Source organism: Trachurus japonicus, chromosome 15, assembly GCF_045865225.1.
Source record: "Trachurus japonicus isolate A0001 chromosome 15, Traja_1.0".
NCBI classification, from domain to species: domain Eukaryota; kingdom Metazoa; phylum Chordata; class Actinopteri; order Carangiformes; family Carangidae; genus Trachurus; species Trachurus japonicus.
Window position 1 is genome coordinate 8,226,924 of NC_140921.1, and position 26,062 is coordinate 8,252,985.

At 40.9% G+C, this 26,062-nt stretch overlaps 2 protein-coding genes across 3 annotated transcripts; one reads left to right on the forward strand and one right to left on the reverse strand.

Moving 5' to 3' along the window:
- The first annotated feature begins 8,655 nt into the window (after window positions 1-8,655).
- On the forward strand, window positions 8,656-16,236 carry zc3h15 (zinc finger CCCH-type containing 15). The gene is made up of 11 exons (XM_085799417.1): window positions 8,656-8,759; window positions 10,387-10,488; window positions 10,619-10,721; window positions 10,868-11,020; window positions 11,146-11,246; window positions 11,815-12,000; window positions 13,553-13,633; window positions 13,765-13,830; window positions 13,925-14,035; window positions 15,590-15,716; window positions 15,819-16,236. The coding sequence occupies exons 1-11, from the start codon at window positions 8,685-8,687 to the stop codon at window positions 16,058-16,060; spliced, it is 1,347 nt and encodes a 448-aa protein (XP_085655543.1). The 5' UTR covers window positions 8,656-8,684; the 3' UTR covers window positions 16,061-16,236.
- A 2,214-nt stretch (window positions 16,237-18,450) lies between these two features.
- Window positions 18,451-25,988, reverse strand: rbm45 (RNA binding motif protein 45). 2 transcript variants are annotated; one of them, XM_085799418.1, is made up of 12 exons: window positions 25,682-25,988; window positions 24,891-25,013; window positions 24,479-24,605; window positions 24,264-24,389; window positions 23,504-23,569; window positions 22,885-23,055; window positions 22,310-22,439; window positions 21,812-21,905; window positions 21,217-21,374; window positions 20,834-20,909; window positions 20,011-20,142; window positions 18,451-18,830 (listed from the first exon to the last, which is right to left on the reverse strand). In XM_085799418.1, exons 1-11 carry the CDS (start codon window positions 25,958-25,960, stop codon window positions 20,026-20,028), a joined length of 1,467 nt encoding a protein of 488 aa, XP_085655544.1. In that variant the 5' UTR covers window positions 25,961-25,988; the 3' UTR covers window positions 18,451-18,830; window positions 20,011-20,025. The 2 variants fall into 2 exon arrangements, with proteins under 2 accessions (XP_085655544.1, XP_085655545.1); XM_085799419.1 differs by lacking the exon at window positions 23,504-23,569.
- Window positions 25,989-26,062: the final 74 nt, after the last annotated feature.

Genomic DNA, 26,062 nt, shown 5'->3' on the forward strand with positions numbered 1-26,062 from the left:
GATTCAACATGGCAGAGAAGGTTCGGTGAACCCCCCCCTGTATGTTTGTAACGACTTGTAACATCTCATTCTAAGGTACGAGAAAGCGCTCGTTTGTATGCGGGCGCGATTCCACTTCAGTGAAATACGTATTTATGAAAGCGATATTTGATTTTTGTCAATAAAAAGCCAATAAAGTCCCATACTGTCCCTTTAAAGGGACAACGAGGAGTTTTGGAAAAGCGAAGCGTTTTCACACTACATTTATGAGCCTCTGCGCGCACCGTGAAATTCTTTGACCGGCGCAAGACGGACTCATGTTTTCATTCATCAATAATTAAAGTCAGAGGTTCGAAGAGGTTCAGATACCGTTGTAGTCCTGACCATAAACGGCGATTTGGCGGCGTTATTCTCATGACTCGCCGCAAAACCGAAAGTAAGGAAACGCTGGTCGGCTTGCCCAACATTTCCGCCACCGCTAATAATAACAAAATAACGATAGATACAAAACGATATATTTATCGAAAATGGGCCCATTAACAAGTGTGGGTAGCGGAGATTCATCCACGTTAATATGAGACTTTTTTATTGTCGCAGAATGTTTCGTTCTGCCACTGGAGAAACTCCTCGTTGTCCCTTTAAATAGTAATTTTTGTAAACAATATGCCATCAGCATACCAACATATTGTGACATTTGTATCGTTTTGCCATCGTGCCGTTCTGTCAGACCGCTTATTTGCTTTTTTTGCATCCCGTCCTGTGGCTGTCGTCCGTCTGCCTGAGTCCATGTTGATGCAGTGTTAGGCTGCTGTGGCTCAGGAGATGGAGCAGATTGTCCATTAACCACTGGGTCGGCGGTTCGATCCCTGCAGGGCTGACTCAAGGCGTAAATGCACTAAGCACCTGCTTAGTTTTTGTGTATTTTTACCACTAGGGGGCCCCCAAAAGCAACTGTGGAAGATGAACGTGGCTGTGGCGATATAAAGCAAATAACAGTGGCGAATATTCCTGCAAATCCACACATCAGCTTTGTGTGGAGTCAATTGACACATGTAATGTCAGATAAAATCAAATTTTGCCTATAGGGCCCAATGGAGGCTTAGGCCAGCGCTGGATCCCTGGTTCCTCCAGTCCACATGTCAAAGTGTCCGTGGGCTAAATACTAAACCCCAAGATTCACCCATAAACAGATAAGTGAGGTTGTGTCGTGGGTTACGACAGCGACACTGGATTTCTTGCTGGAAGTTACTTAAAGTTACTGTCTCAAGGTTCAGGGTCGGTGGATTGTTCTACCTCAGGCGGTGCTTGGACTTGAACTCCCACCTCCCACCAGGCTGCATCACTAAACCTTGATGACCCTGATGAAGGCTATGAGCCGGAATGCGTTGGTTGAATAAAGTTGTCTTCTTTTGTTACAAGTGTTGCTGGAGCTTTTTGTTTTTTTCCTGCATCACTAAACCTGGCACGCAGGCACTCCCAAGCAGCGCTTTAGTTCTCTTAGACCTTGATCCGGCCTTAAGGTTTAAAACCTTACAGGGGAAACTATGCAAGTCCGGTTTCTTCTCCTCTGTGTTGCTAACCCTCCTCTCGGCTATGTGCATTTGTTTTCAACGAAGCCGACCAGAAATCAATCCACGGAGCAGTGGATAACGTTATTTATCATCTACCATGTTACCATGTGTATATTTGTGTCATCTTATCTATCATAAACAGGAGATTATAGGCGTTTGTGTGTCGGTGCCGCAGAGACGAGAGCTGGGACACCGGGTCGGGGGCTCTGATCTTACGAGGTTGGTTTTCAGCCAAGAGACACTAGGTGGAAGACAGAGAGCCTCCATTCTCCCTGGAACAAGTTACAAGTCATTGATTTAACCAGCACTAGGACTCTGAAGCTGCTTAACTAAGGTAAAAATGTAGCAGAGTTTGTCTTTAAATGCAAAGACCAAGAAGTGACCAAAGTAAAACTGGAAGTGACATGAAACAACAGAGACGTGACCTTAGGAGTTTGAGCTCGATGTGACAAGAACTGGATCTGAAATCACTTCCTCCGAGGATACTAACACGCCTTGTCTCTTCCCATCCATCCATCTTTTGATCCTATATTCTTCCTCTGTGTTACTCCTTTCTCCAGAAATATCTGTCGTTCACTAAGCGCCTCTACGCTGCACAATGCATCTGCAGCCGATGGCGCTGTCGTGTGTCAGGTGGAACTGAGAGTGTTGAGGCACTCGTTCTTGATCTATTGTCACTTGATTGTACTTCACTTTGTACGCCACTTTACATAAAAGCATCTGCCAAATGAATAAAGTAAATATGACTCAGACGCCTCGAAACCAAGATTTTTGATTTTGAACATTCAGCTTCTTTTTTGGCTGCTTTCTAAAATCTCGAGGCGAAGTCTGTTCATCGCTAAAAAAGTGACTGTGAAGTCGAGGTTCAAAGTTCATCCTCAGTTGAGGAGTTGAGAGTAAGAAATCCCTGACTCCCGACTTGCTCCTCACATCCCATGGTCTCAGTTTGCCCTGTTGTCGTGGAGACGGAGGTGTTCAGATTCCCTCTTGCAGAACTTCTCATCCATGTCGACTCTGCATGTATGCACATAAAGATCACGCGGTAACGTTCGAAAGCCCAAAGCAGCAACTAAATGGATCTTGCGGTATGATTGTTAATGTTCCCATTGTTTCCAGTCATCAGCCGCTCCTCCCTGAATGACTCGTGCAGTTCAATTCCACTCTTTATTGTCCCCTGAGAAGAATATGGTTTGCAAATGGAGTTAACAATAAAAAAAACACACAAAAAAACGATGGAATAGAAACAACAAAATAATACCAATAAAATGCATAGGTGCATAGGAGTGAAATCACAAAAACCAACAAACTGTTTTATGCCACCAAGGACGAGCACGAGCTGATAAAACCCCGCAGGGAGTCAATACTGAATATACAGCAATAAAAAAATAAAAAATACAATAAAAACCCTCAGTCATCAGTGCTGCCGGTGATTCCTCCCAAAATGAATGGTGGCAGCACTTATGACTGACAGTAATAAGGTTTACAAACAGCCCCATTCAGAAGGAGTCTAGACGTCTTTTTTTCCCCCTCGCGCTGAGTGAATAATGGGGCGGCTAGTTAAGACAAAAATCCCCCTGAAAACAGTTTAACACCGTCTGACAACAGACAATTGGAAAATAGCTCAAATTTCTTAGTGCATTTTGTCTGTTTTTTCCGTGAAGAACTGTGGATCTCTCCAGTGCAGCTATATATTAACAGGGGGAAAAATACTAAAACACAAACAGGGCTACAAATGCAGCACCAGTTTTTAATAAATATATAGGCTATATAGTATGTACTCTCAGTTATCTACACAACATCAACAGTAGGCTAAACATCCTGTTTTGGTGTCAGTCCCTCAGGATTATGGAGCAAAAGCACTCTTAGACTCTTCATTTTGCACAGACTTTCAACTGTCACACGGGTAAGAAAGAAATCCGCCAAGAGAGGAGGAATACACAACAATCCTCTCCACCGACAGTCGCCTCAAGGGACCAGAGTACAATGCATCCAGCAGACGAGTTGTGTTATCAGTAAAAAAGGATACGATTCTCTGCCGTTCCTTTGCTGTCAGCATCACAAGTTCTCCTGTTATTGCTCATTACCTGAACATAAAAACTTAAAGCTAAATACAACAAGTTCACGTCTGTTCTCACAGGGAAAACACAGGAAATCATCTGAAGGAAGTGCAGACATGAAGGGAAGGGAAGGCAGGTTGAAAAGGAAACGACGGGGGATTCAAACCAAAATAAAAAACAATAATAGAAATTCAACACACAAAATAACTCCTGGATTTTTTTTTAGAGGAACTGGAGCTCGGTGGTGTGCGGGGCAGGAAGCGGGTGAGGTGACGGGAGGTCTGGGTGTTTATGCAGCAGTCTTTTTTTTTTTTTCCCATCTGCAGTGGAGTTTTATTTTCTCGCCTTTAAGAAGCAGGTAGTTACCTGGGTGGGCCTGGTTGGAGGCAATCTTTTCTGCCCTTTTCTTTGCCCCCGGTGTCGTGCAGCTCCTTGATGGGGTAGCAGCTGACAGCCGATGACCTGCTCAGCAGTCAGCGCCGCGGACGGCGGTGCTGCAGTTTGTCCTTGGAAGCAGGAGGAGGCCGAGCCAGACAAAAATGAAAAAGAAAAAAAAAAAAAGGACACTTTCAATTATTGAGCAAAAAAATAAAAAATAATAAATGGACTGGGAGGAGTTGTGTGTTGTGGTGTCAAGTTCTCTCAGATGTCACAGGAAGAGAACAACTACTCTGCTTTTTTTAAATTAGGTAGATGTGTTCTCTACTGTATATCTGCAGGTGTTAGTGCATGCATGCATGTGTGTGTGTGTGTGTGTGTGTGTGTGTGTATGTATGTGTGTAGACTACATGACATGCATGCCCTCTGCAGAAAAAGATCGATGTTTGTATGAATATGAAGAGGGCGGTTATGGGGAAAAATGGTCTTGCAGCAGATATAGTGATTTATTAGACCCACTCTCTCTCTCACACACACACACACACACTCTGACACACACATTCACACACAGACAAAGAGTCTCAGAGAAGGAGAAGAAGGAAGAGGGAGTGGGAGCAAGAAGGAGGAGAGAAACACAGGGAGAAAGTTCGCTCGAGGCGATATTACCCACCTCTGTTGTCTTAAAATCTATAGCCCTCAGCCATGTAGTCAGGAGCTGTGTCAATATACGTAGGTTATTATACACACACACACACATATAGCCTATATAATGGGAAGGGCGCCATGCATACATGAGAAAGAAGTGTTTTATAAATAAATATCTCCACAAACATCAGATGAAATGAAGTGGAGTCAGATCAGGGAGGATGATGTGAGCAGAGAGACGTCTGCTGTCGCTGGAGTATAAACTCATTGTCTCACTGTGGGACTCATTAAAACACACACTACCATGGTACGGTCATTATGTGGGCACCCAAACTGAGTAACTGTTGTCCCCTACCATCGAAAAAAAAAAGAAAAAAGAAACAGAAAAACCAAGGCTCATTAAAACACACGAGAGCAAATGAGAGCTCAAAAGGAGCAGGCGTGTGTGACCCATTTTGGCGTTACAGTAGTTTCGCTCTACAACACACACACACACACACACACACATCTTCAAGAGTGAACTATAGCCGCCACAGTGAGACGGGGTGTGGACCAAGGCCACACATGTCAAATGTGCCAAATGAAATCACATTAGTATAACTTAAGTGAAATCTAATTAAATCAAGTTGAATCAACCCTCGGCTGGCCGGTTCCCTCCACCCTGCAGCCCTGACACCATCTCTGCACGCCTCTGGAAACAAAAGGAGGATTTTTTTGGGGGGTTTTGTGTTGTTGTTGTTGTGTTTTTCCAAACACAGATGACTGCAGCAGCCCTGTTTTTGGCTGTCGTTCTTCTGCTTCTTCTTCTTTTTCTGCTTCCCCCTAATTCCCCCCCTAAAGCACTTGGAGCTCACAGCCTGCACCACCTCCACAGCCGAGGTCTAAAATTTCATCCCGTTATATATACTCAGGCAATAAAAGTCATGCCAGGGGTGTCTTAATTGACCAGCAGCTTATACAATCAAACGATTAAACAGAGGCAATAAAGCGGCGCTCTGATGTCCATTGGCCAGATGCTGCTCTGTAATAACCTCTGTTATAGAGGCCGATAGGACAATTATTTGTAAACCGAACAGTGGAGGAACGCATGCGGCTCTTTGTTCTCATCATTTATCCTCGAACGTTTGCTGCTGAATCAAGCGCAACTTCAGATTCTGCCACACAGCATTTTGTTGCAGCATATTGGATTTTCTAAGCTGCGTATTTGTGTAACATCCCAGATACACACACACACACTATACACACACATCACCTCCAAAGCCATTGATCCAATCATCTCCAACTTTTTAGCATCTCTGGACTCCCATGATTGAGCATGCACAAGAATATGAAAATTATGGCACAGATCTGACAAAATAAACTGTAACTTGTTAGCTCTCGGTGCAATCTGAGAGAAACCAGACACAGCCATGTCCTAATTTCATCACCTCACCTCTGCAGAAGAAAAAAAAAAAAAAAGCATTTCAAGGAAAAGTCTGCAAGTTATGTGGGTGGCTCAGTAATAATCACACACTCATTACTTGAATGGAATTTAACATATTGAGGAAAATGAGTCCATCATGGAGTCTGCTCCACTGTTATATATATTTATATATAAAAACCAGGGTATTCATTTCCATTCGGCTGCTCCAGGCGAGCCACTCGCTCCGGCAGACCACATTTCTTATTCTTGCTGTCATTCTGACATCAGCCCATGTGCTCTCTAAGGATTTATGCTGGGATTTAGGTTGTAGCTACACTTGACCACTAAACTAGTCAGAGCCTCTCTCCAGAAGCTGTGCTGCCTCTCGTCTGCACTGACACACACTGCAACACTGACACCTGGTGGTCAGGTGGTAAAACTGCACTGAAACCACACTGGAAGTTGCCAAAATTGTTATAGATAAAAATTACCGAGGCTTATTTTGAGTTGAGGATCAACTTTAAACACCACTGTTCCTTCGCTATCCTGCAGGTAAACATAACAGAGTTTAACTCTAACAGTTTTTGTTTTGATTATATAATCTCTATGACCCTTGGTGGTTTGTGTGTCAGTGTAATGGGCTTATTTATGTTAATCAGCACTGTTTTATGCCAGGCAAGGCCTCTCTTGAATTGTACTGATAAATAATGGATTTATTTTTCGTAAAAGAAAATTATGATATGCATAAATAAATATATAGGGATTTAAATATTGGTGAATGAATAAATGAAAGTAACAACCTAGTGTCTTAATTCACCAGTGATTGCCCATTTTAGCCTCTCTTTAGTGCTTTATAGTGGAATTTAAACTTTTTACTGATAACTTCATGGTTCCTCTTCACAGTTATATTGCTCAGTTATTGCTCCGAGTCCTTTTCAAGCCAGAGCTCAGTCTCATGTCCTCGGGCAGGGCTCCTCTGGCTGTCCCCGAGTCCCACCCCAGGACTTAAGGTGCCTGGCCTTTTGCAGTCAAGTCGCCAGCATCTCTGAGAACTACGTGGTCTCAAAACTATAGATTTTCTCTAATTAGTATGTTTTTATTGTCCCCCTACCATTGTTTTTATTCCATATTTTGACTATTTTTACCAACTTTTATTTTGTTTTATGACATTTTAAAATTCAGAGTTGCACACCTGCACTTGTACATTATATTACATCTCACAATTGTTCATCCTGCAGTAACTGAATTACTGTAAATATGTATTGTCTACTCATAATTTCCTTAATATTATTTTATTCTCCTAATTATCATATAGTATTATCTATTCTATTCTATTGGAGCTGCTGTAACAAAATAATCTCCTGCAAAAGATTAAAGCAGAAGTAAGTGATCCGGTCGTTTTGGCTAACTTTCTGTCAGCTGATGGAGTTAGCAGTCCCCACCCTCGTCCCTACGTCACCACATTCACGCACATCCCTTGGCTGCACACACAGAGAGGACCGCCCCTTTATGCCGTTCTCTCTCTTCATTAGATAAAGGTTGTAGGGATACAAGGAAAGTTTTCTCCTCAGCTTACAGCAGAGCAGAGTGACTGATAGACCCGTGTTTCAGACCAAACACTCTATATAAGTGATTGCTGTCGGAAGATATAACTATTTAAGACACAGATATTCCGCTTACTTCTGCTTTAAAGGGACAACGAGGAGTTTTGGAAAAGCGAAGTGTTTTCACACTACATTTATGAGCCTCCGCGCACACCGTAAAATTCTTTTGACCGGCGCAAGACGGACTCATGTTTTCATTCATCAATAATTAAAGTCAGAGGTTCAAAGAGGTTCACATACCGTCGTAGTTCCGACCATAAACGGCGATTCAGCTACGTTATTCTCATGACTCGTTGCGAAACTGAAAGTAAAGAAACGCTGGTCGGCTCGACCAGCATCTCCGCCACCACTAATAGTAACAAAATAACGATAGAGACAGAATGATATATTTATCGAAAATGGGCCCATTCACAAGTGTGGGTAGCGGAGATTCATCCACATTAACGTGAGACTTTTTTATAACCGATTAGAAACTCCTCGTTGTCCCTTTAATAAAGTACTATTCTATTCTATCCCATTTTAAATATCCAATTTTACTGATTAATCCATGGTTTTCAATGTTACTGTCATGAAAGATTTCATTTCTGCTTGATTTTTGAATGTAAATATACTGTCAGGCCTGTTTTATTGATGAAAAGTTGATTGTTTTGTTCATATTTTGTTTCAATTTATCTTTTTGTAAAGTTGTTGTACATTATTATTATGTTTTGTACGTCTTTATTATTTGTACTTGGTTAAACATCAGTTTTGTTTAGTTTTTATTGCCTGGATAAAGCATGGATGTATAAAGCATGGATGTATTATATTGATAAAGTCGTTTCTCTAAAGAACAACATTACCCATCATGCATCTTGTGGTGCGTGATGACGCCACAGGACATCAACAACTCACATGTGGCGTTCCTACGCGCGGCGCCGCCGACCGTTGCTGTGCCGTGTTAGCAACAACTGGGGGTGAATGTGGAGCCGCCGACGTCCACGTTAAAATAAATACCACACAGCTAACTACCTACACGCGACTTGTACACAGCTTAACCTGAGCCAACAACATGCCTCCGAAGAAACCCGCCCCGGCCGCGGGAAATAAAAAAACTCAAGAGAAGAAAAAGGAAAAGATAATTGAGGTAAAGAGAGAGAGAAATTACACGAGTTAGCATGTCGGTTGTAGCCTTAACTTAGCCGGTAAAGCTAACGCAGTAGCTCAGTGCTAACCGAGGGTAACACAAGTGCTAACAAGTGACCTACGAAGTTACACTTGACACCGGGTAGTTGTCAGTATAAACTAATTGTTCTGTAGTTATTTTGAATATTGATTAGCCTCCTAGCGAGACCCATAGTCACTATAAAGTCATATGAAGTCAGCTGTCAGGAGAGGCCGAGCAGCTAACAGGGCCGGGCCGCCGGGGGAAAGTCCTCTGAGTTTACTCCTCTCTGCGTTTATTTATGACCCTTAAAGTCCACCGATATTGATTAGAAACGTTAACAGGGCGTATTTGTGGTGTTTTAGTCAAAGTAACGCGATTATTTCCTGTTTAAAACCAGGAGTATAAGGGGCGGCGGTGGTGGTAGTGTGGGCCTGTGTTTTAGCCCGGCCTGGAGCAGCAGCAGACCTCAGGGTTGGGATTGACACAGCTGTAAAAGTTAGCAACTTTTAAACTTGAATATCCATGATTTGAAATAGTTATAAGTAAAAGTACCTGTAAAATAAACTTCTAATCACTGCCATAGTCGCATCCTTTTGTCAGGCTCTTTCAAAAATGTTTATTGTGATTTACACAGATGTTAAAAACCATGCAGTGAAATTCTTAGTTGCATTGCCTCCCTTAACATTACAAAAACGTAAGTAAGAATAGGATAAGAATAAATAGAAGAGGCTAAAAGACATTTAAACTAAAAAATAAACTTCTTAATAGCTGAAAAAATGTATGTTTGTTGCTGAAGATCTGAAGGAGAAATATCTCTCTCATCCCCTTTGTAACTGAACAGGACAGGGAGATAGAGAGGTCCACTAGATTCTAGTGATAACACTTTACAGATATGTAAGGAAAACATGACTCTAAATCATGTTTAAAAAAGTAGTATTGTCTCTGTTTTCAAAGCCTGACATCCCATTCTCCAGTCTTTTTAAAACTTAATTTAAAACACATGAATGTGTTTCCTGAAGATGTATTAGTTAGCCGTTTTACATCTTCAGTAGAAACTAATGGCGCCTCAGACTGACACTGAGCACTACAGATAAAATAGACTGAAACATGTCAGTACATTAAATGCCAGCCATGTCCTCCAACTTTTAACAACCACATTCATCTGCAAATTCATATTCAGGATATCATTTTATCACATTAAGTTTATATTTATTTAGAAACAATACATTTAGTCAGTATTTTTTGTATAGAAATCTGTCTTAGAGTTGCCATATTACAGCAGCATGATATGAGGGATGTTTCTTCTTTCTCTCATTGTGCAGAGAAAAATGTCTAAACTTTGTATGGCTCAAATTGAATTCTAGTTTGTCTTAAAATCATCTAATAACCACTGTTCACATGTAGGTGGTAATATGATCAAAGAAATGTGTCAAACACACTTATAGATCAACAGATTTCACTTCACTTCTTATATAGAGCGGGTTTTCCCTTGACTTCTATGGGATGTTGATTTGTGAAGTGCAGAAGTTTGTTTTTTGGAGGTTGGAGCTGTTTGCTTTGGGGGTATCGATAATGATATTGATGTTTGTTTTGTTTTTTCCTATAGGACAAGACATTTGGCTTGAAGAACAAGAAAGGGGCCAAACAGCAGAAATTCATCAAGAACGTCACTCATCAAGTGAAATATGGACAACAGAGTGCAAAACAGGTCAGACACACACACACACACACACACACACTGATGTCTATCAGTATTTACCCTGTCCTCTCTTTCTGAAAGTGTCTGCTGTTTAAACCTGTGTATAAGAACTTGTTTTGTTTGCTTGGTGACGGCGCAGACTGAGGCGGATAAGACCGGCAAGAAGGGCGACAAAAAGAAAGAGCTGGACGAACTCAACGAGCTGTTTAAACCTGTCGTCGCTGCACAGAAAGTCAGCAAAGGTGACGATCGACCGTTAACATTACTTAATCTTTCATTTTAGTTTAGTTGCTCCTCGTTTCAATCATCCTTCCAAACATGTGCATTTTGTTCTTGTGAGTGGTCAGTATCTTATTATTAAACATGAAAACTCCTCTCTTTCCTGCAGGAGTCGACCCAAAGTCGGTGCTGTGTGCGTTCTTCAAGCAGGGCCAGTGCACCAAAGGCGACAAGTGCAAGTTCAGCCACGACTTGTCGATGGAGAGGAAGTGTGAGAAGAGAAGCGTCTACGTGGATGAAAGAGACGAAGAACTGGAGAAAGGTTGGTGCTAAGTCAGAACATGACTTTTCATGTGTGTAATGTTTGATATAATCATCCCAAATTGATACATCTGATAAAAAAACACTTATCAGAAAATGTTTTTTAATCAATTGTTTTCTGTTTAGACACAATGGACAACTGGGACGAGAAGAAGCTGGAGGAGGTCGTCAACAAAAAACACGGAGAAGCTGAGAAGAAGAAAGCTGCTACGGCCAAAACGCAAATTGTAAGTGTTTTTTTTTAATTTATTTTTTTATGATGATGGAGAAGATAAAGAGCGAAGCCCCACTTTAACCTGTGCTTATTTGTTTATTTATACATACTGTAGATCCCCATTAGTCGTCACCTTGGTGAGGACTATTCTTTGTGGGGTCCGTTTAAAGACAAACAACTTTAAATCACAAGACAGTCAAAGTCAAACTAAAAAAATATACACTATCAACAACAATCCTTTATAATTAGGGTGTGGGATAAAAACCTTTAAAATAGCCTAATTTATTAAAAGTGGGTAGTAAGTTGATCAAAATGTGGTGATGATGATGGGAAACATTTCAGGATGTAGAGAAGTTAAACTCGTCCTGTTGACTGACGTAGTAGAGGGACATGGTCAGAGGTGGTCACAGAGAGAGACGACCTCGTCTAAAGGGAAAAACAGCAGTAACCATTCCAGTTGATCCAATGCGTCAGTGATGTCATGGCTGTTTGTCTTCAACCATACGGACCCATGAAGGAAATAACAACTTGCCGTGTGTTTTTCATCATCTCCTCCCTGCTGTGTTCGTGTCGTCCTTTAGGTGTGCAAGTACTTCCTGGAGGCCATAGAGAATAATAAGTACGGCTGGTTCTGGGTGTGTCCAGCGGGCGGCGACGTCTGCATGTACCGACACGCCCTGCCGCCGGGCTTCGTGCTGAAGAAGGACAAGAAGAAGGAGGAGAAGGAGGAGGAGAAGATTTCGTTGGAGGAGCTGATAGAAAACGAGGTGAGGATGGAGGGAGGGAGGGAGGGATGGATTCAGAGTTTTTATTTTTATTTCCTCTTTTACTGAGATAACAGGATAATTATCTGAGATCCTTACGACATAATTAATTAAAGCAGATATCATCGGCACGGCCGTTTCGGCTAATGCTGTGTTCAAGGCAGGCTTTTGAAACCGTAAGTTACAGCTTCAAGTCACAACTACGACTTGGTAGCGTTCCAGGTAACCCGTAGCTCGTGTTTTTACCGTCCTGTTGTCTGTGAAAGTTCCATATAACGGCCACTCGTAACTTCCGACCCGTGAACTCGTACCAGATCGAACTGGTATGACTTCACAGGAAGGAAAAACACAAAGTACTAGTTTCCTTGAACGCACCATGAGTTAGCAGCCCCCGCCCTTGTCAGGCATCAATTGGTCCTCGTGCTACGTCACCACATTCACGCGCATCCCTTGGCTGCACACACAGCCCTTCATGCCGTTCTCTCCCCTCATTGGATAACACTTGTATCCCACAAGGAAAATTTTCTCCTCGGGTTACAGCAGAGCAGAGTGACGGAGAGACTCGTGTTTAGGCTGAAATACTTCATGTAAGTGATTGCTGACGGAAAATAGGACTATTTAGGACTTATATTAACAAAAACATTCCACTGATATCTGCTTTAAAGCTGTGCTGGAGATCAACACAGTTGGTCTGTCATCATCCGGTATCCATGGAAACGCCCAGCGCCTTAAAAGCTGGTCAGCTCTGTAGTCTGTGACTTGAAGCCATGAAGCTGTTTCAGGCCCTGATTGAAGAGACGTGCAACAATATTTTCCTGTTCTCAGATTCATGATGTCGTTATCTTGACGAAAATTGGAGGAAATAAAATGTGTAAATGTTTGGCCGGCTTCCGTAGTCAGTTAGTGAAAGGACATGTTTAATGTTTAGCTTCTAGTAAAAATGTTGTTTCAATAGGACAGTGGTGATTAACATAACGCTCTGTCATGAGCATCCTGCGAGTGAACTGTGATGCTGTTTCACCTTTTAAAAAATCAGGTAGTGAGATACTGAACCAAATGACTTCAGATCGTATGAAAAGTGAGGACGTCCAACATGGCTATAATAAAAATAATAATAGTAACTTTATTTATATAGCGCCTATAAAAACACATGTTTACAAAGCGCTTGACAAAACAAACATATAAGAGACAAGTCACAAATGCCATAAAACCATAGGAGATGGACTGGCCAAGCAACACAGGCAACATAAGAACCTAACAACAAATTGAGACCAGGAAATTAAAATGCAGGATGCAGTTCATTAGATAAAATAAATAAAGAGGGGGGTATACATGATTAAAAAAAAAGAGAGATTAGATACAATAAGATAAGAAAATATGGGATAAAAGAGTTTAAAACAGAAGGTGTAAAGTAAAAGAAAGAGCATCTGAGTAAAACTGTGAGATAAAATAGATGAGAAAGAAAGAGGATGACATCACATAAAAGCAAGTCTAGTAAGTTAGTGAGTTAGTGATGAAGTGTGACAGATTTTTCCCGTGTGTCTCCCTCCTGCAGCGAGCGGCTCTGGGTGTTAATGTGACCCGGATCACCCTGGAGACTTTCCTGGCTTGGAAGAAGAGGAAACGGCAGGAGAAGGTTGGAAACATGTTTATAATGTTTATTATCGCATTATTATCCCGGGTGTGTTTTGATTTAGTTTGACTATTACTAGTAGTGTGTGAAGTTGCAAAAAAGTGTATTAACGGTGTGCTGTTGTTGATGAACAGATTGACAAGGCGAAGGAGGAGATGGAGAAGAAGAAGGCCGACTTCAAGGCTGGGAAGTCGCTAGTTGTAAGTTCGTGTTTGTGTTTATAGCAGCGGTCACTGTTCGAGCGTTCACATCCGTTACACAGGGTTTAATTAAATCTGTGTGTGTGTGATGCAGGTGAGCGGGCGTGAGGTGTTCGAGTTCCGTCCGGAGCTGGTGGACGACGACGACGCTGAAGCTGCCGACACTCGATACGAGAGCGACGAAGGCGAAGACGACCAGGAGATGGTAAATATGTTAATTAATTAATTAATTAATCTGTGATCGATGTGTGAGTGGAGTCTCCTCCGACGATGATTATTAAGTCTGACTCTATTGACAGAACATCAGAGGAAACTGTGTTCGTGTTAGAGGGCGAGATTATCAATGAAATTATGCAAATGACTTCCTCCTCCTCCTCCAAACCAATTTGGATCCACTTTTTATTCCATTTTGGAAAAATTAAGTGAAGCTCGACTTTTTCTTTTTCACATCTGATGTCTCACTTCTCCAGACGAGTCCCGTGCGTCTCGCTTACTGATTTGAGTTGCTGTGATTGGCCGATTAGTGTCATGTGACCAGTGCTGTAAGAACCAGCAAAGTGTTGCTGGTTGAAATATAAACACTGTTAATACATTTTATTAGTTTGAACAGTTTATTTATTGAAATTCATCAGAACATGTCCATGAATTCACAAATACATATTCCCTCATACAGTCACACATTCACACAGACAAATACAACATAATAATTACTCTAATAATAACATATTATAAATAAGAATAATTGAGTAATATAACAAATATCATACTAATAAAGTAATAAACAGAAGAATCGTTTCTTTTCCAGTCAGTGATAAATGTTTCGTCGGCCTGGAACGACATAAATTGCTCCTTTTTTATAAAATGAATTAAAGGTTGTTAATGTATTATAATGTTATTAACCCAACGGTCACAGGCTCCACTTATTATTGACCTCGGTTCAAAACGCAGAGAAACATCTCCATGTTGTTATCTCACAGAGTGGATCATAAAAAAAGCTTCCTGTTCGTTCTGACACCAAAACAGATGATGTCACTGTTTTAATGCATTAACGTCTAATTAAAGGCGTCGAGGAGTGAGTCACATGAGTTTAACTCTTCACAGTCGAGACGTCAGAGCTTCAGTCATGAACCATAACTCGGCTTCCTCACTGTTTTTCCTGCAGCTGCTCGTCTTCACACACTGTTAACGATCAATCAGCCTGTTAATTACCTGCACCTGTCGCCCACTTGTTAAGGAACAAGAAAACAATGATTGTTTTTTTATTCACATCTCTTCATTAAACACAGTTTGGGATCTCTGTTCCTTGATTAATTTCCAGTAGTTAAATATTAATATGTAAACAGGTTTTTATTTTGGGGAAATGAAGTTCTGTTGGCTACTGAGAACCTGTTGCTGCTAATTATACATTTGTTACATTATTTAAAAAATCATTTTTATCATGAATTAAAGGAGCAGGCTGCTTCATTAGCAAAACAAGTTCACTTTCTGTTTGTACATGATGCTATTAAATATTTGATTATAATGAACTAAATAGAAAACAAATGGCAGGTCTTGACTCTAAAATGATGCAAGAAATGAAAAATATGAGTATATAAAGTGATTAAGTGTATATTTTTCCTATGGAGGGAAGGGAGTGAATATTTGCTACATGGGAAGTAAGTTTTTGTGTTTATCGCTGGTAGGAGGTTGGAAAATCGATGCCACATTTTAAATAAATCGTCTAAATTATCTTTTCCTCTTCTTTTTAAAAAAAATCCAGATCGACACCACGGAGATCCACGACATAGACTTTTCCCGCTTTGTTCCACAAGAGGTCGACAACACGGGCATCACCGTAGCAGCCGTGGACCGCTTTGCCTCCAGGAAGAAGAGGGAACCGACGGACGGTGAGAGGACGAAAGAAAGACAGAAAAAGAAAAAAGACGCTAATTTCAACGATATCAACATAACACTAAAACTTCTTTTTCTTTTCCCGCTTTCTTTTACAGAGGAGCAGCTGAACGGAGCGTGCGGCGGCGGCGGCGAAGCCAACGGGCTTTCGGGAGCAGAGGGGGGAGGGGACGAGGACGGAGTAGGAGTAGGGGAGGGCGAGGGGGAGGCAGGAGGAGAAGAGGACGAAGACGAGGAGGAAGAGGAGGAGGAGGAGGTACCGGTGGACGAGAACCTGTTCACGGGCGAAGACCTGGAGGAACTCGACGAGGAGCTGAACACACTGGCGCTGGAGGACTGAGGGGCGGAGGAGTTAGGAAGGACGGACTTAAGAGACAAAGGGACGGACTGAAGGACGGACGGACAGACGGACGCATGGAGCTACAATAACAACAACAACAATTACAACAACAACAAAGAGACCAGATGTTTGATTTTAAAATTTCAGAGACTCCAGTAAATAAAGCCTGATTATATATCATCATGACATCACTGCCTGTCTCCGCCCCCCTCCCCTTCCCTCTGTTTTCTGTATCGCCCTCTTCCCTTCCTCTCCTCCTCTTCTCTCTTCTCTCTCTATTTCACATCCCAGACGTCTTTCGTCCTCTGTCCGTCGCCGGGTCGAATGTCGCTCGCCGCCGTCTTTTCTGCGGCGCTTCAACGCTCAACGATCGAACCTGAGAATCACTTTAAGATATTTAAAAATTAAAAATAAAAAAAAATTAGGCTTCGAGCGCTTCAACCAACACCTGATCGCTGTTTAATCCTGAACGTGGTGAGACGTTACGAAAAAGAAATAAAATAAAATCAGATAGCAGACGGTGGCCTCTTCAACGAAAACACTTAATAAGGATGAAGAGCTTTTTGTAAAGTGAATTTTAATACACAGTGGGGATTGTTATTATTATTATTGAACAGCAGTGATGGTGTTCAGAGCTTCTCCGCCCTCCGCTCTTATACCAAAATAACTAAAAAAAAAGCTCTAGTTTCATTACTCTAGTGATTGTTTTTCCCTCCACAGATCCATTATTTCATTTATTTAGGTGAAGTTCAAATTGTTTTTTCGAAAGAGTAAATTTGTGTAACTTTTGTTGAAGGAAAAAATTTAAAAAAGTCGCGACATGTCAGAGAGACCAGGTCACGGAGCTGAGACTTTTAATTTCAGATCCCAGCAGGTGGAAAATACAAAAAACCAAACTGAACGAACCCGTCGCCAGCCCAGAATTGTAAATAATGTTCTCATGAGTTGCCTCCTAAAGAAAAATAAAGGATAACTGTACATCCAGAGTGTGTGCCACGTCATTTCCTCTCACAGCTTTCAACACATGGTGACGCATGCAAAGACAAATTACTGTTCAAAATAGTTGATATTATAGTTAAATTGTGCCAAATTCCCCAAAAAGCAACAAACACTGAACTTTTCTTGCTTCATCTAAAGTGTCAATGGTGTTGAAATTCAACATTTCAAAAAGAGTCAATGTGTAAAGGACAGGTTTATAATTTTTCCAGTATGTCTTTTAAGAAAATAAAATACTAGTTAAGTTTAATAGTGTAAATTTACGAGGACAGTGGCCCCCTAACTTAAGATTTTAAATTTTTAAATTTAGGGGCGCACACTGTTAATCCACTTGCAAAGCAGATATTCACATTTCCTTTTCGTCCATGATCCTCACAGATATTGGCCTGACACCCGTAAAGACAGATTCAAGATCCTTTATTCGCCTCTTTCATATTTAACCAGTGTCACAAAAAAGAAGGTAAATTTACTGGTTGCACATGCGCAAGTAGCTAGATGGAAAATATACTTGCACTGTCTCAATTTTTAGGGGCAACATGCCTCCATTTAGAGGCAGACTGGAGCCCTGTCTATGCAGAGCAGCAATGAAAAGACAGAAACTGAGAATATTTTATTGGGCAAAGATATCGGATGATGTGCACTTGATTCATCACGTACCTCAAAACTGAATAAAAATGTTGAAGCTGAACTTCAGACTGCACAGACAAAGAGAAAAATCTGTTCCTTTCACAACAATGACTTTTATATTATTAAACAGATTTGGAGAGAAATGTCCTTTAATTATCCACTGAGCAGAGAAGATTCATGTTTACACAGACGGTGCATTCAGGCCCCTTCTGTTATATTTAATATTGCAGCCTGTTGCTAAAATGAATTTGATTATTTCCCCCTGTGATAAATCTACATCCAATATCATCATTACCATACCATGAACTGACCTGTGTCATCATGATTTATGATTTATTCCAGTTTTTTTTTAATTTCTACTATTTCTGAAAATAAAATATTTACCAGAACTGATACACAACAATATCACAACAGGAATGGATTATTCATTAACCACACTGCAGCTCTAGTGTTTCTTAAATCAACACTTATATATCTGTGGTTTTGACATTTTACACGAGTCAAAAAAGAAAAAAAAAACAGAGAGGACACAGGATGAATCGTGTTGGGACTGATTTTTATTTGGAGACAAATAGATCTGAACATTTAATGTGATGAACACAACAGAGCTGAGCTCAGTGGGATCACAGATCTGAACTACTTCAATGTCTAGACTGGATCCAGCTTCACAAACCTTCAGAGTGTGTGTGTGTGTTGGTATCGACAGTTTGCAGCTTCCTGCTCACAGCTTCTTCTTTTTTTTTTTCCTTTTTCTTTTTAATTTAACGAAGGAAAACGTTTCTTGAACTAAAAAGTAACTGAGATGATTCAGCTCCTCCAGCAGCTCGGTGCCAACGTGTTGTGTGTTGTACAAAGTTGTGTAGAAGCCAAACACAGCGTCAAAGGCTCAAACTATGTACCGACTAAAAAAAAATAAAAACATAAAAGCATCTCTCTCACGCACACACACACACACACACAGACACACACTGACACACTGTATCTGATGTTTGTTTGTCTTTTATCTCCGAGTCACAGCAACGGTCACTGACCAGGAGTACGGTCAGACAGACAGGTGTCAAAGGTCGTCGGGTCAAAGGTCGGGAGAAGGTCTTGATGTCGGTCGGTCGGTCAGGTCAGGGGGTCACTGTGTCATGACAACAGTCGCCTAGGGAACAAGAAGCTGCAGCGTTATTCACAGGGAGAGAAACAACGTGTCATCAGCAACTTGTTGATGAGCGCTGGTGGACAGATGTGGACAAGTGTGTGTGTGTGTGTGTGGAGGGTAAAGGGTTTGAAAATGAAGCATCTTCTCTATGAGATCAGATCAATATATTTAATTCTATTATGTCTCCGGACTAAATATCTGATCTAAAACCTTTTAATTGAGGTAGAATATTGTTTTTATACTTGTGTAAAATCACATAGACCATGATATGGAGAATTTAAAAATGTTCAGACTCAGAAGTTATTCATTTTGATAAATTAATAACTTGTAAGTCTGAAAGTAAAGTCTGTAAACTTGTTTCTGACTCTTCGTGACTTCACCAGGAAATGCAGAGGTAAAGTGTGTACAAGCAAATTTCCGTCGGTAGAATTTCGAAAATCGATTTTCTGATTTATATCGATTTTCATTTGACAGATCTGATATCGATTCATAAAATCCTAAGATTTTGATCTTTTGATGTACGCCATTGGACTGGTGCACTGTTCACTTCTGGAGTGGGTTAAATGAATGTGCATAAATGTTAACTGATTGTCAATCAATTTAATGTAAATATGAATATGTTTTGCAATTTGCAACATTAGTTTTGTGTAAACCTCTTTGATAACCAAGAAAATTGGTGTTAAAACTGAAATATCTCCAAATGAATCAATATCAGATCAAATCAGGACCTTGTGTGATGCCCAGTCCCATTTAACAGCAGAATACATAATATTATTGAATGGCCCCATCACTAAACTTATGTATCGTGTCATGGGTAAGGCTGTACAGTGTGGGAATAAAGGTTTAATTTAATTGATACAAACTGTCACAACATTACTATTTATCACTTTTTCTATCGTACTGATGGAAATTTGCTTGGACACACTTTGTTAAATCTCTGGTTACTTGAATTTCATAAGGAATATTATTTTTGGTTCTTAAACTGGCTCAGATAAAATCTCCATTATGTACTTTCCACTTCATTTCCATCACTTGCAGCTGGTGTGTGAACTCCTGTGTGTATATATGTGTGTGTGTGTGTACAACAGACCTTATATACAATACATTTACAGTCTATAGAAAGGTATAAAAAGGCTCCAGTTACTAACACTTGGCGGCTCCTGCAGCAGGAAACACTCACCGCTCTCCTCATCCTTCAGTAGGTCCGAGGTCGTTTGTGAGATTCTTCTCTGGGAGGGTCGGCCAGCATCACCTTCATCTTCACACCGTTAACCACGCGACCGTGGAGCGCCGCCATGGCCTCGTCTGCACACTGAGAGGAGAACACACACACATGCACACACATAAACCACGTTTCCATCCACTTGTCAATCGAATTATCTGAAGATCGACTAAAAATATTAATGCTAATGATGCCGGTTCAAGTGCGTTTTCATCTAAGGCCCTTAAATCGAATAAAAAGCTACGCGTAATGACGTCATGTGCTTTTTTGCTTAGCAATATGATCGTTTTTTTGCGATCATATTGGTGAATCGCATTGTTTTCTTGCAATTTAAGATGTTTCTATTCATTTTTGTACTAAATCGCAAAACAGAATAACATCCATCCTTCATCTTTAACCGACTATCCCTTCACATGAAGCCAGTCTGTCGCCTGTACACCTGCATCTTTCTTTGTTAACTCCCACTGTGTCTTTAACAGCTGGAATACGGAGCGAAACTGACATAAAACATGATCGCAACTCACATTTATCCAGTTTTGTCGCATAAACTTTGTATCGAGAGGAAATCCGATGAGATCGACCGTTTTAACTTTCTATCGATATTCATGACATTTAATCAAATTTTACTGTTTCCATAAGACAATTTGAATCCAATATTGCTTCATGCAAATAAAAAGCGTGTGGATGGAAACATGGTTATAGAGAGAAGAACTGTCGTGGCTCAGTCTGAGAGAGAGACGGATCAGTCACCTGGTTTGTTGTCATCACCTCGGACTCTCACCTGTTTGTCTGCGTACTTCATGTATCCGACCTTCCTCCCCGGGACCAGATGGACCTCGATCAGCGACCCGTAACGACTGGAGACGGAGACGGAGACAAAGATAGAGGAGGAAACGTTTAACTTCCTGTAACTGTGCAGCAGGAAGTTTGTTCCTGTGTTTTTTTAACAGCAGCGTCACTCTGTTATTTAGGAGCACTTAGCTGGATGCCCTCATCAGGAGGCGTTTAAGTGTTTGATCTTATGCTGTGATCAATTCAACTTTTGACCTTCTGGTTAATGGACCATTATTTTTTTTTACCATTAAAAGACATAAAGATACAAAACATTTTTTCTACAGATGTTTTAATTAAGTAAAATTATGAGACGGTCAATCCAACACTTACCAGAAAACGTCCTCCAGCACATCTGGGGGCAGCGGCGAGGGGCTGAACACGACAAACAAGCGCTCCTTGGATTTGCTGTCGGGCGGGGCCAGCTTCTTGAGGGGGGGCAGGTTGACGTCGGTCTGAACCCGGGACACTGGAGACACGGCGGGGAAACCCTGGAGGACACAGAGGAAACACTCAGACTCAATGACACCACTTTAATCTTTAATAATTTGTTTTTTTTTTTTAGTTTTCACAGCCGAGGTCGCGCATGGCGTCTTCAATCCTGTGTAATTATCACCAACTTTTATTACATTAATTATTTAAAGTGAAAAATAAAATGCCATTAGTGGCAGCAGAGGCCTGGAGGAATAATTACCCAGAACCGTTATTAACTCTGAAATGTTATTTAGCGGGTGAGTCGTTTTCTAGATTTTGTCTTTAAAGCAACAGCAAGAAAAAATGAAAATATAGAACTTTAAATAGGTTTAATAGCTTTAACAAACGTCTAAAATAGAGAAAATAAAGTACAAACTACGTCTTTATTCTTGTGTAAATAGAAACTACAGTAAAAGAGAAACTAGTGACCACAGCAGAGGGAGGAGTCGCTCACCGGAGGTTTGATTCCCTGGCTGGTGGACGGTCCGTTCCACACCGCAGACATCATCTGGGTTGCAACGAACTGCATGGCCATGCGACCTACAGGACTACACACACACACACACACTCCTCTTCAACTATGTTTTACTGAGTGTTTGTACTGTAAACCAACATATAAAAACTTTTGGCTCCGTCCAGATCCAACAGGTTTGTTTCTCAGCTGTTTTTTTCCTCTACGTGTCGATCAGTGTGTGTGTCGTGTCAACAGCTTCACACTCTACACACTCGTTTCTCCAGGCGACGGGTCACATTCACCCATGAATATTTGACAACAAACAGAACGTGACCATGACGACGTGGACAAAGTCTATGTTAATTACCAGTGGCACCGTTTTAATTAATGTGTTGAATTAATTAAAGGGCAGTTATGCTCCACGCCTCCATAACTTCTGGCCCTTATGCAGACACACTGTAAGTGTAAGCTGGTATGTATAGATACGTGTGTGTGTACCTGCTGCGGTCTTCTCCGTCGTCAACAAAGTTCACCACCAGTCTGTTGCCGGGCGGATACTCGAAGCCGTTCAGCTTCTCTTTGGCATAAACTGCTGATCCCAGGTTACTGTAACGAATCAGTGCGTGACCTGAGGACACGACAGAGACAACAAGACTTCATGAGTTGTTCTTCACATTTAGAGTGAAAACAAACAGCTGGGACAAACTACAATAAATCAACTGTAGTTCAATCAATGTTTATGACTTGAGCTTTTAGTAAAACCCACACAAAAAGTGCTTGACCTGTCAGAAAAATGATGAAATTATGATATAATATGGGTTCATGTCACCTCAGGAAGAATTATCTACTCTCAAACTTCAGGTTTGAGTAAGTAAACCTCCAGTATTTAATAATAACAATAATACATTTTATTTGTAAGCGTTTACAGATGCTCAAAGACACTTTACACTTTAAAAATCATAAAATAGAGCAAAGTCAGAGTGGAAATGCAATTAAAAACAGCAATAAAACAGTATATACAATTATGTATATTACGTATAACACTGTCAACACATTGCATTTTGATGACAAACCTTTGCTCATCCCGTAGGCGTCTCTCTGCAGCTCGCAGTACTCCATCCCAGGAATGATGTCGAACAGAGAGAAGATCTGCTCCTGGGTCAGAGCCGCTCGCGTCGATATCATCAGGCAGCGCGTGATGTCTCCGGAGCGGTAATCCATGACCTGGTAGTTCCCAGGGTCGGCTGGTCAGAAGGAGGGAAAAGAGACACCAGGGTCAATTCAATTTAATTTAATTTAACGACTCATATCAGACAGTGATGTCATAGAGAAGAAACCTGAGGGAATGACTGAAATGAAATGGAAAAATGAATTTGGATGGAAAATCCTCAACTTGACTCTTATCTCTTTGTTTTTATATTAACTGTTTTTATACAAGCTGGAAGATGTTTAATAAAAGGAACTTTGGCCTTTTTCTTCTTTAAATGACTAATTCTGGTTTTACTTTGTGCCGGTATAAATACACAGTACATTAATTCTACTATAATATCTCTAAATCATCCAGATTGCATGTGATCTCAGCTGATCTGTGACAAACAGATCCTTAATTTCTTGTTATTCATTATTCAGGCTGCATAAAATACGGTGTTCTGCCAAATGTGTGTAATCTGCAATGTTTATATCTTTGTTTACTTGGCAGCAGTCTTCTCCCCTGTCTTTCCTGGTGCCTGTCTGTGTTTCCTGCCACATTACAGCCTCCTGTAGATCAGTGGGACAGTGTGAAACCATTGGCTGGAAGGTGGAGACCTACTGTCAACCCACTGCCTCCAATGACATCAGTATATACAGCTCTGGAAAAAATAAAGAGACCACTCGAAAATGTTCTTAAATCTGCTTCTCTACATTTATGGCAGCCATCAATTCCAGTGTCTATTGAACTCCAACACAAGCACACCTCAACTCTACTGAGCTGATCACCTGAACCAAATCATATTTAATGAGGAAGAAAGATTATATTAAATACATTTAAAAACAACACTGCTGCATTTAGAAATTGGGATTATTCCACCAATTTTGATTTCTAAACTCTTCCTAAGTTTAAAAAGTAGTGTTGTGTTGTTTTAAAATGAATATGAACTTGTTTTCTTTGCATTATACAAGGTCTGAAAACACCAGAATTTTTTTGTTATTTTGACCTGTTGCCATTTTCTGCAAATAAATGCTCTAAATGACAATATTTTTTATTTCCAATTTGGGAGAAATTTTGTCAGTAGGTTATAGAATGAAAAAAGTGTTCATTTTACTCAAACACACACCTATGAATAGTAAAACCAGAGGAACTGATCATTTTGAAGTGGTCTCTTAATTTTTTTCCCAGAGCTGCATATAACAAAAGAAAATCAAATACATATGAGGAAAAATCCTAAAATTAGGATGTGAAACAAGTGCGTACCCATGGAGAAGTTGTACTGGTTCATGGAGTCACCTCCACCCGTGTAATCCGTTCTTGCAGTTCCCCCCGAGTATTCCTCTGTGGCTGTGGTCTTAGAGCGAGGTTCAGCCAGGATGGCCCTGTAAGCTAATAACAACACCACCACCATCATCATCAACAACAACAACAAGATGAACCATGCAAAACAATAAAAACTGCAATTAATGAAGTCTTACATTTGTCACAGTTCTCTATAGCGACCGCAGCCTGTGAGGGTTTGTAGTATCTCACGTAGCCCAAACCTTTACTTTCCCCTGTGAACTTATTCTTGATGATCACACAGTATTCAATATCACCATATTCCTGAAAGACGGAGGAAACAGACCAGGATTATAAAAAAACAATCTGATAATCTAGAATCTAATAAAAGGTAACACGAGGTTATAACCAGTATTTTAATGTATCATCAATGTAGACTCGTCTATGCCATCAAAATGAAAATGTAAACATCCATCTAACGTGTGTATCATTGTGGATGCTGCATTGTAGCCTTGCTTTTATTTTACATGTAGATAAAGAAGAAAACAGGAAAGAGAGGTGTAAAATCACTGAGGTACGAAGAGCAAATAAAAAAGTAGGTGTCATTACTTTGAATGTGTTTTTGAGGTCCTCCTCTGAGAAGGTTTTGGGGATCATGACGAAGATCCTGGTCAGCTCCTCATCCTCAACGTCTCTGTGCCTTGTTGACGACCGTGACTGGGCGATAAATACCTACACAACCACACAGAGAGGAGAAAAAACTGGTTACACATGATAGTATATTTTTAATCTCAACTTTTGTAAGGTTTAAGTTGTAAACAAAGAGCATCAATAAGCCATGGGTTGTCAGAGAGGGTTGTTGGTTGGTGTCTTGTAGGAGAACAGGAAATACTTGTGTGGTTTGTGTTTGCTCACTTGCTGCTGTCACCAGAATAAAACAAAAGGAGGTTTTAATTGTAATCTGGTTAATCGAGGTAATCCTCATTCTTTGGCATCGTTTTTTTTTTCGTTTAGAGACTTTTTCCTCTGAAGATCTGTGGATTCTTCAATGAATAAACAATTGGCACACTGATCCTGGAGGGAAGGGTTGCTGAGTTTTGTGGCCTTTAAAAAAAAAAAAAATTAGGCTCTACAATCACTTTTTTTTTTTTTTACTTTAAAAACACTGTGACTGTAAATAACACTTGAATTTACAAACGTTAGTTAAAATAGCTGCTTTTCTCGTTGCTAAAGGTACCGCCCCCGCTTCGTAGCCTTGCAAGCTAGCAGGCTAATGAGCGCTAGCAAGTGATGATGCAACCGTTTTAACTGAAAATATAAATCGTTAACGGCGAAACCGAGCTGATTGTACAACCGTCCAACAAACAACACTCCAACTAATAATAACAACAGCCCGTTACCTTGACGGGCTTGGTCCCGTCCACCAGCATTTTGCCGTGCATCTCCTCCATGGCCAGACAGGCCTGCGAAGACTTGGCGAACTTCACGTAGCAGATCCCTTTGGACTCTTTTGTCTGCTTGTCTTTGACGACCCAGACCCCCTGAATGTCCCCGAACACGGAGAAGGCTTCCCGCAGCTCATCCTCGGTGATGGACCGACTCGTGACCACGAACAGTCGGCTGTTTGGGGGGTCGTCGAGGTTTTCCGTCGGTTGTTTGGCCGTCGGGTACTCCTCCATGTTTGCTGCTGCTGCTGCTGCTGCGCTGCTCCCTGGTAGAATGCTAACGATGCTAATCTGATGCTAACAGTAGCTGTTGGTGGTGGTGCGTCAACGTGCTGC

Bases quoted from the DNA above. Each gene is read 5' to 3' on its own strand.
- zc3h15 (XM_085799417.1), top strand. From the start codon at position 8,685: ATGCCTCCGAAGAAACCCGCCCCGGCCGCGGGAAATAAAAAAACTCAA. The intron at 10,489-10,618 runs GTCAGACACACA...GTGACGGCGCAG, and splicing joins GACAACAGAGTGCAAAACAG to ACTGAGGCGGATAAGACCGG. The intron at 10,722-10,867 runs GTGACGATCGAC...TCTTTCCTGCAG, and splicing joins TGCACAGAAAGTCAGCAAAG to GAGTCGACCCAAAGTCGGTG.
- rbm45 (XM_085799418.1), bottom strand. From the start codon at position 25,960: ATGGAGGAGTACCCGACGGCCAAACAACCGACGGAAAACCTCGACGAC. The intron at 21,375-21,811 runs GTGAGCGACTCC...TGTGTCCTCCAG, and splicing joins GCCAGGGAATCAAACCTCCG to GGTTTCCCCGCCGTGTCTCC. The intron at 20,910-21,216 runs GTAAGTGTTGGA...CTCCGTCTCCAG, and splicing joins GTGCTGGAGGACGTTTTCTG to TCGTTACGGGTCGCTGATCG.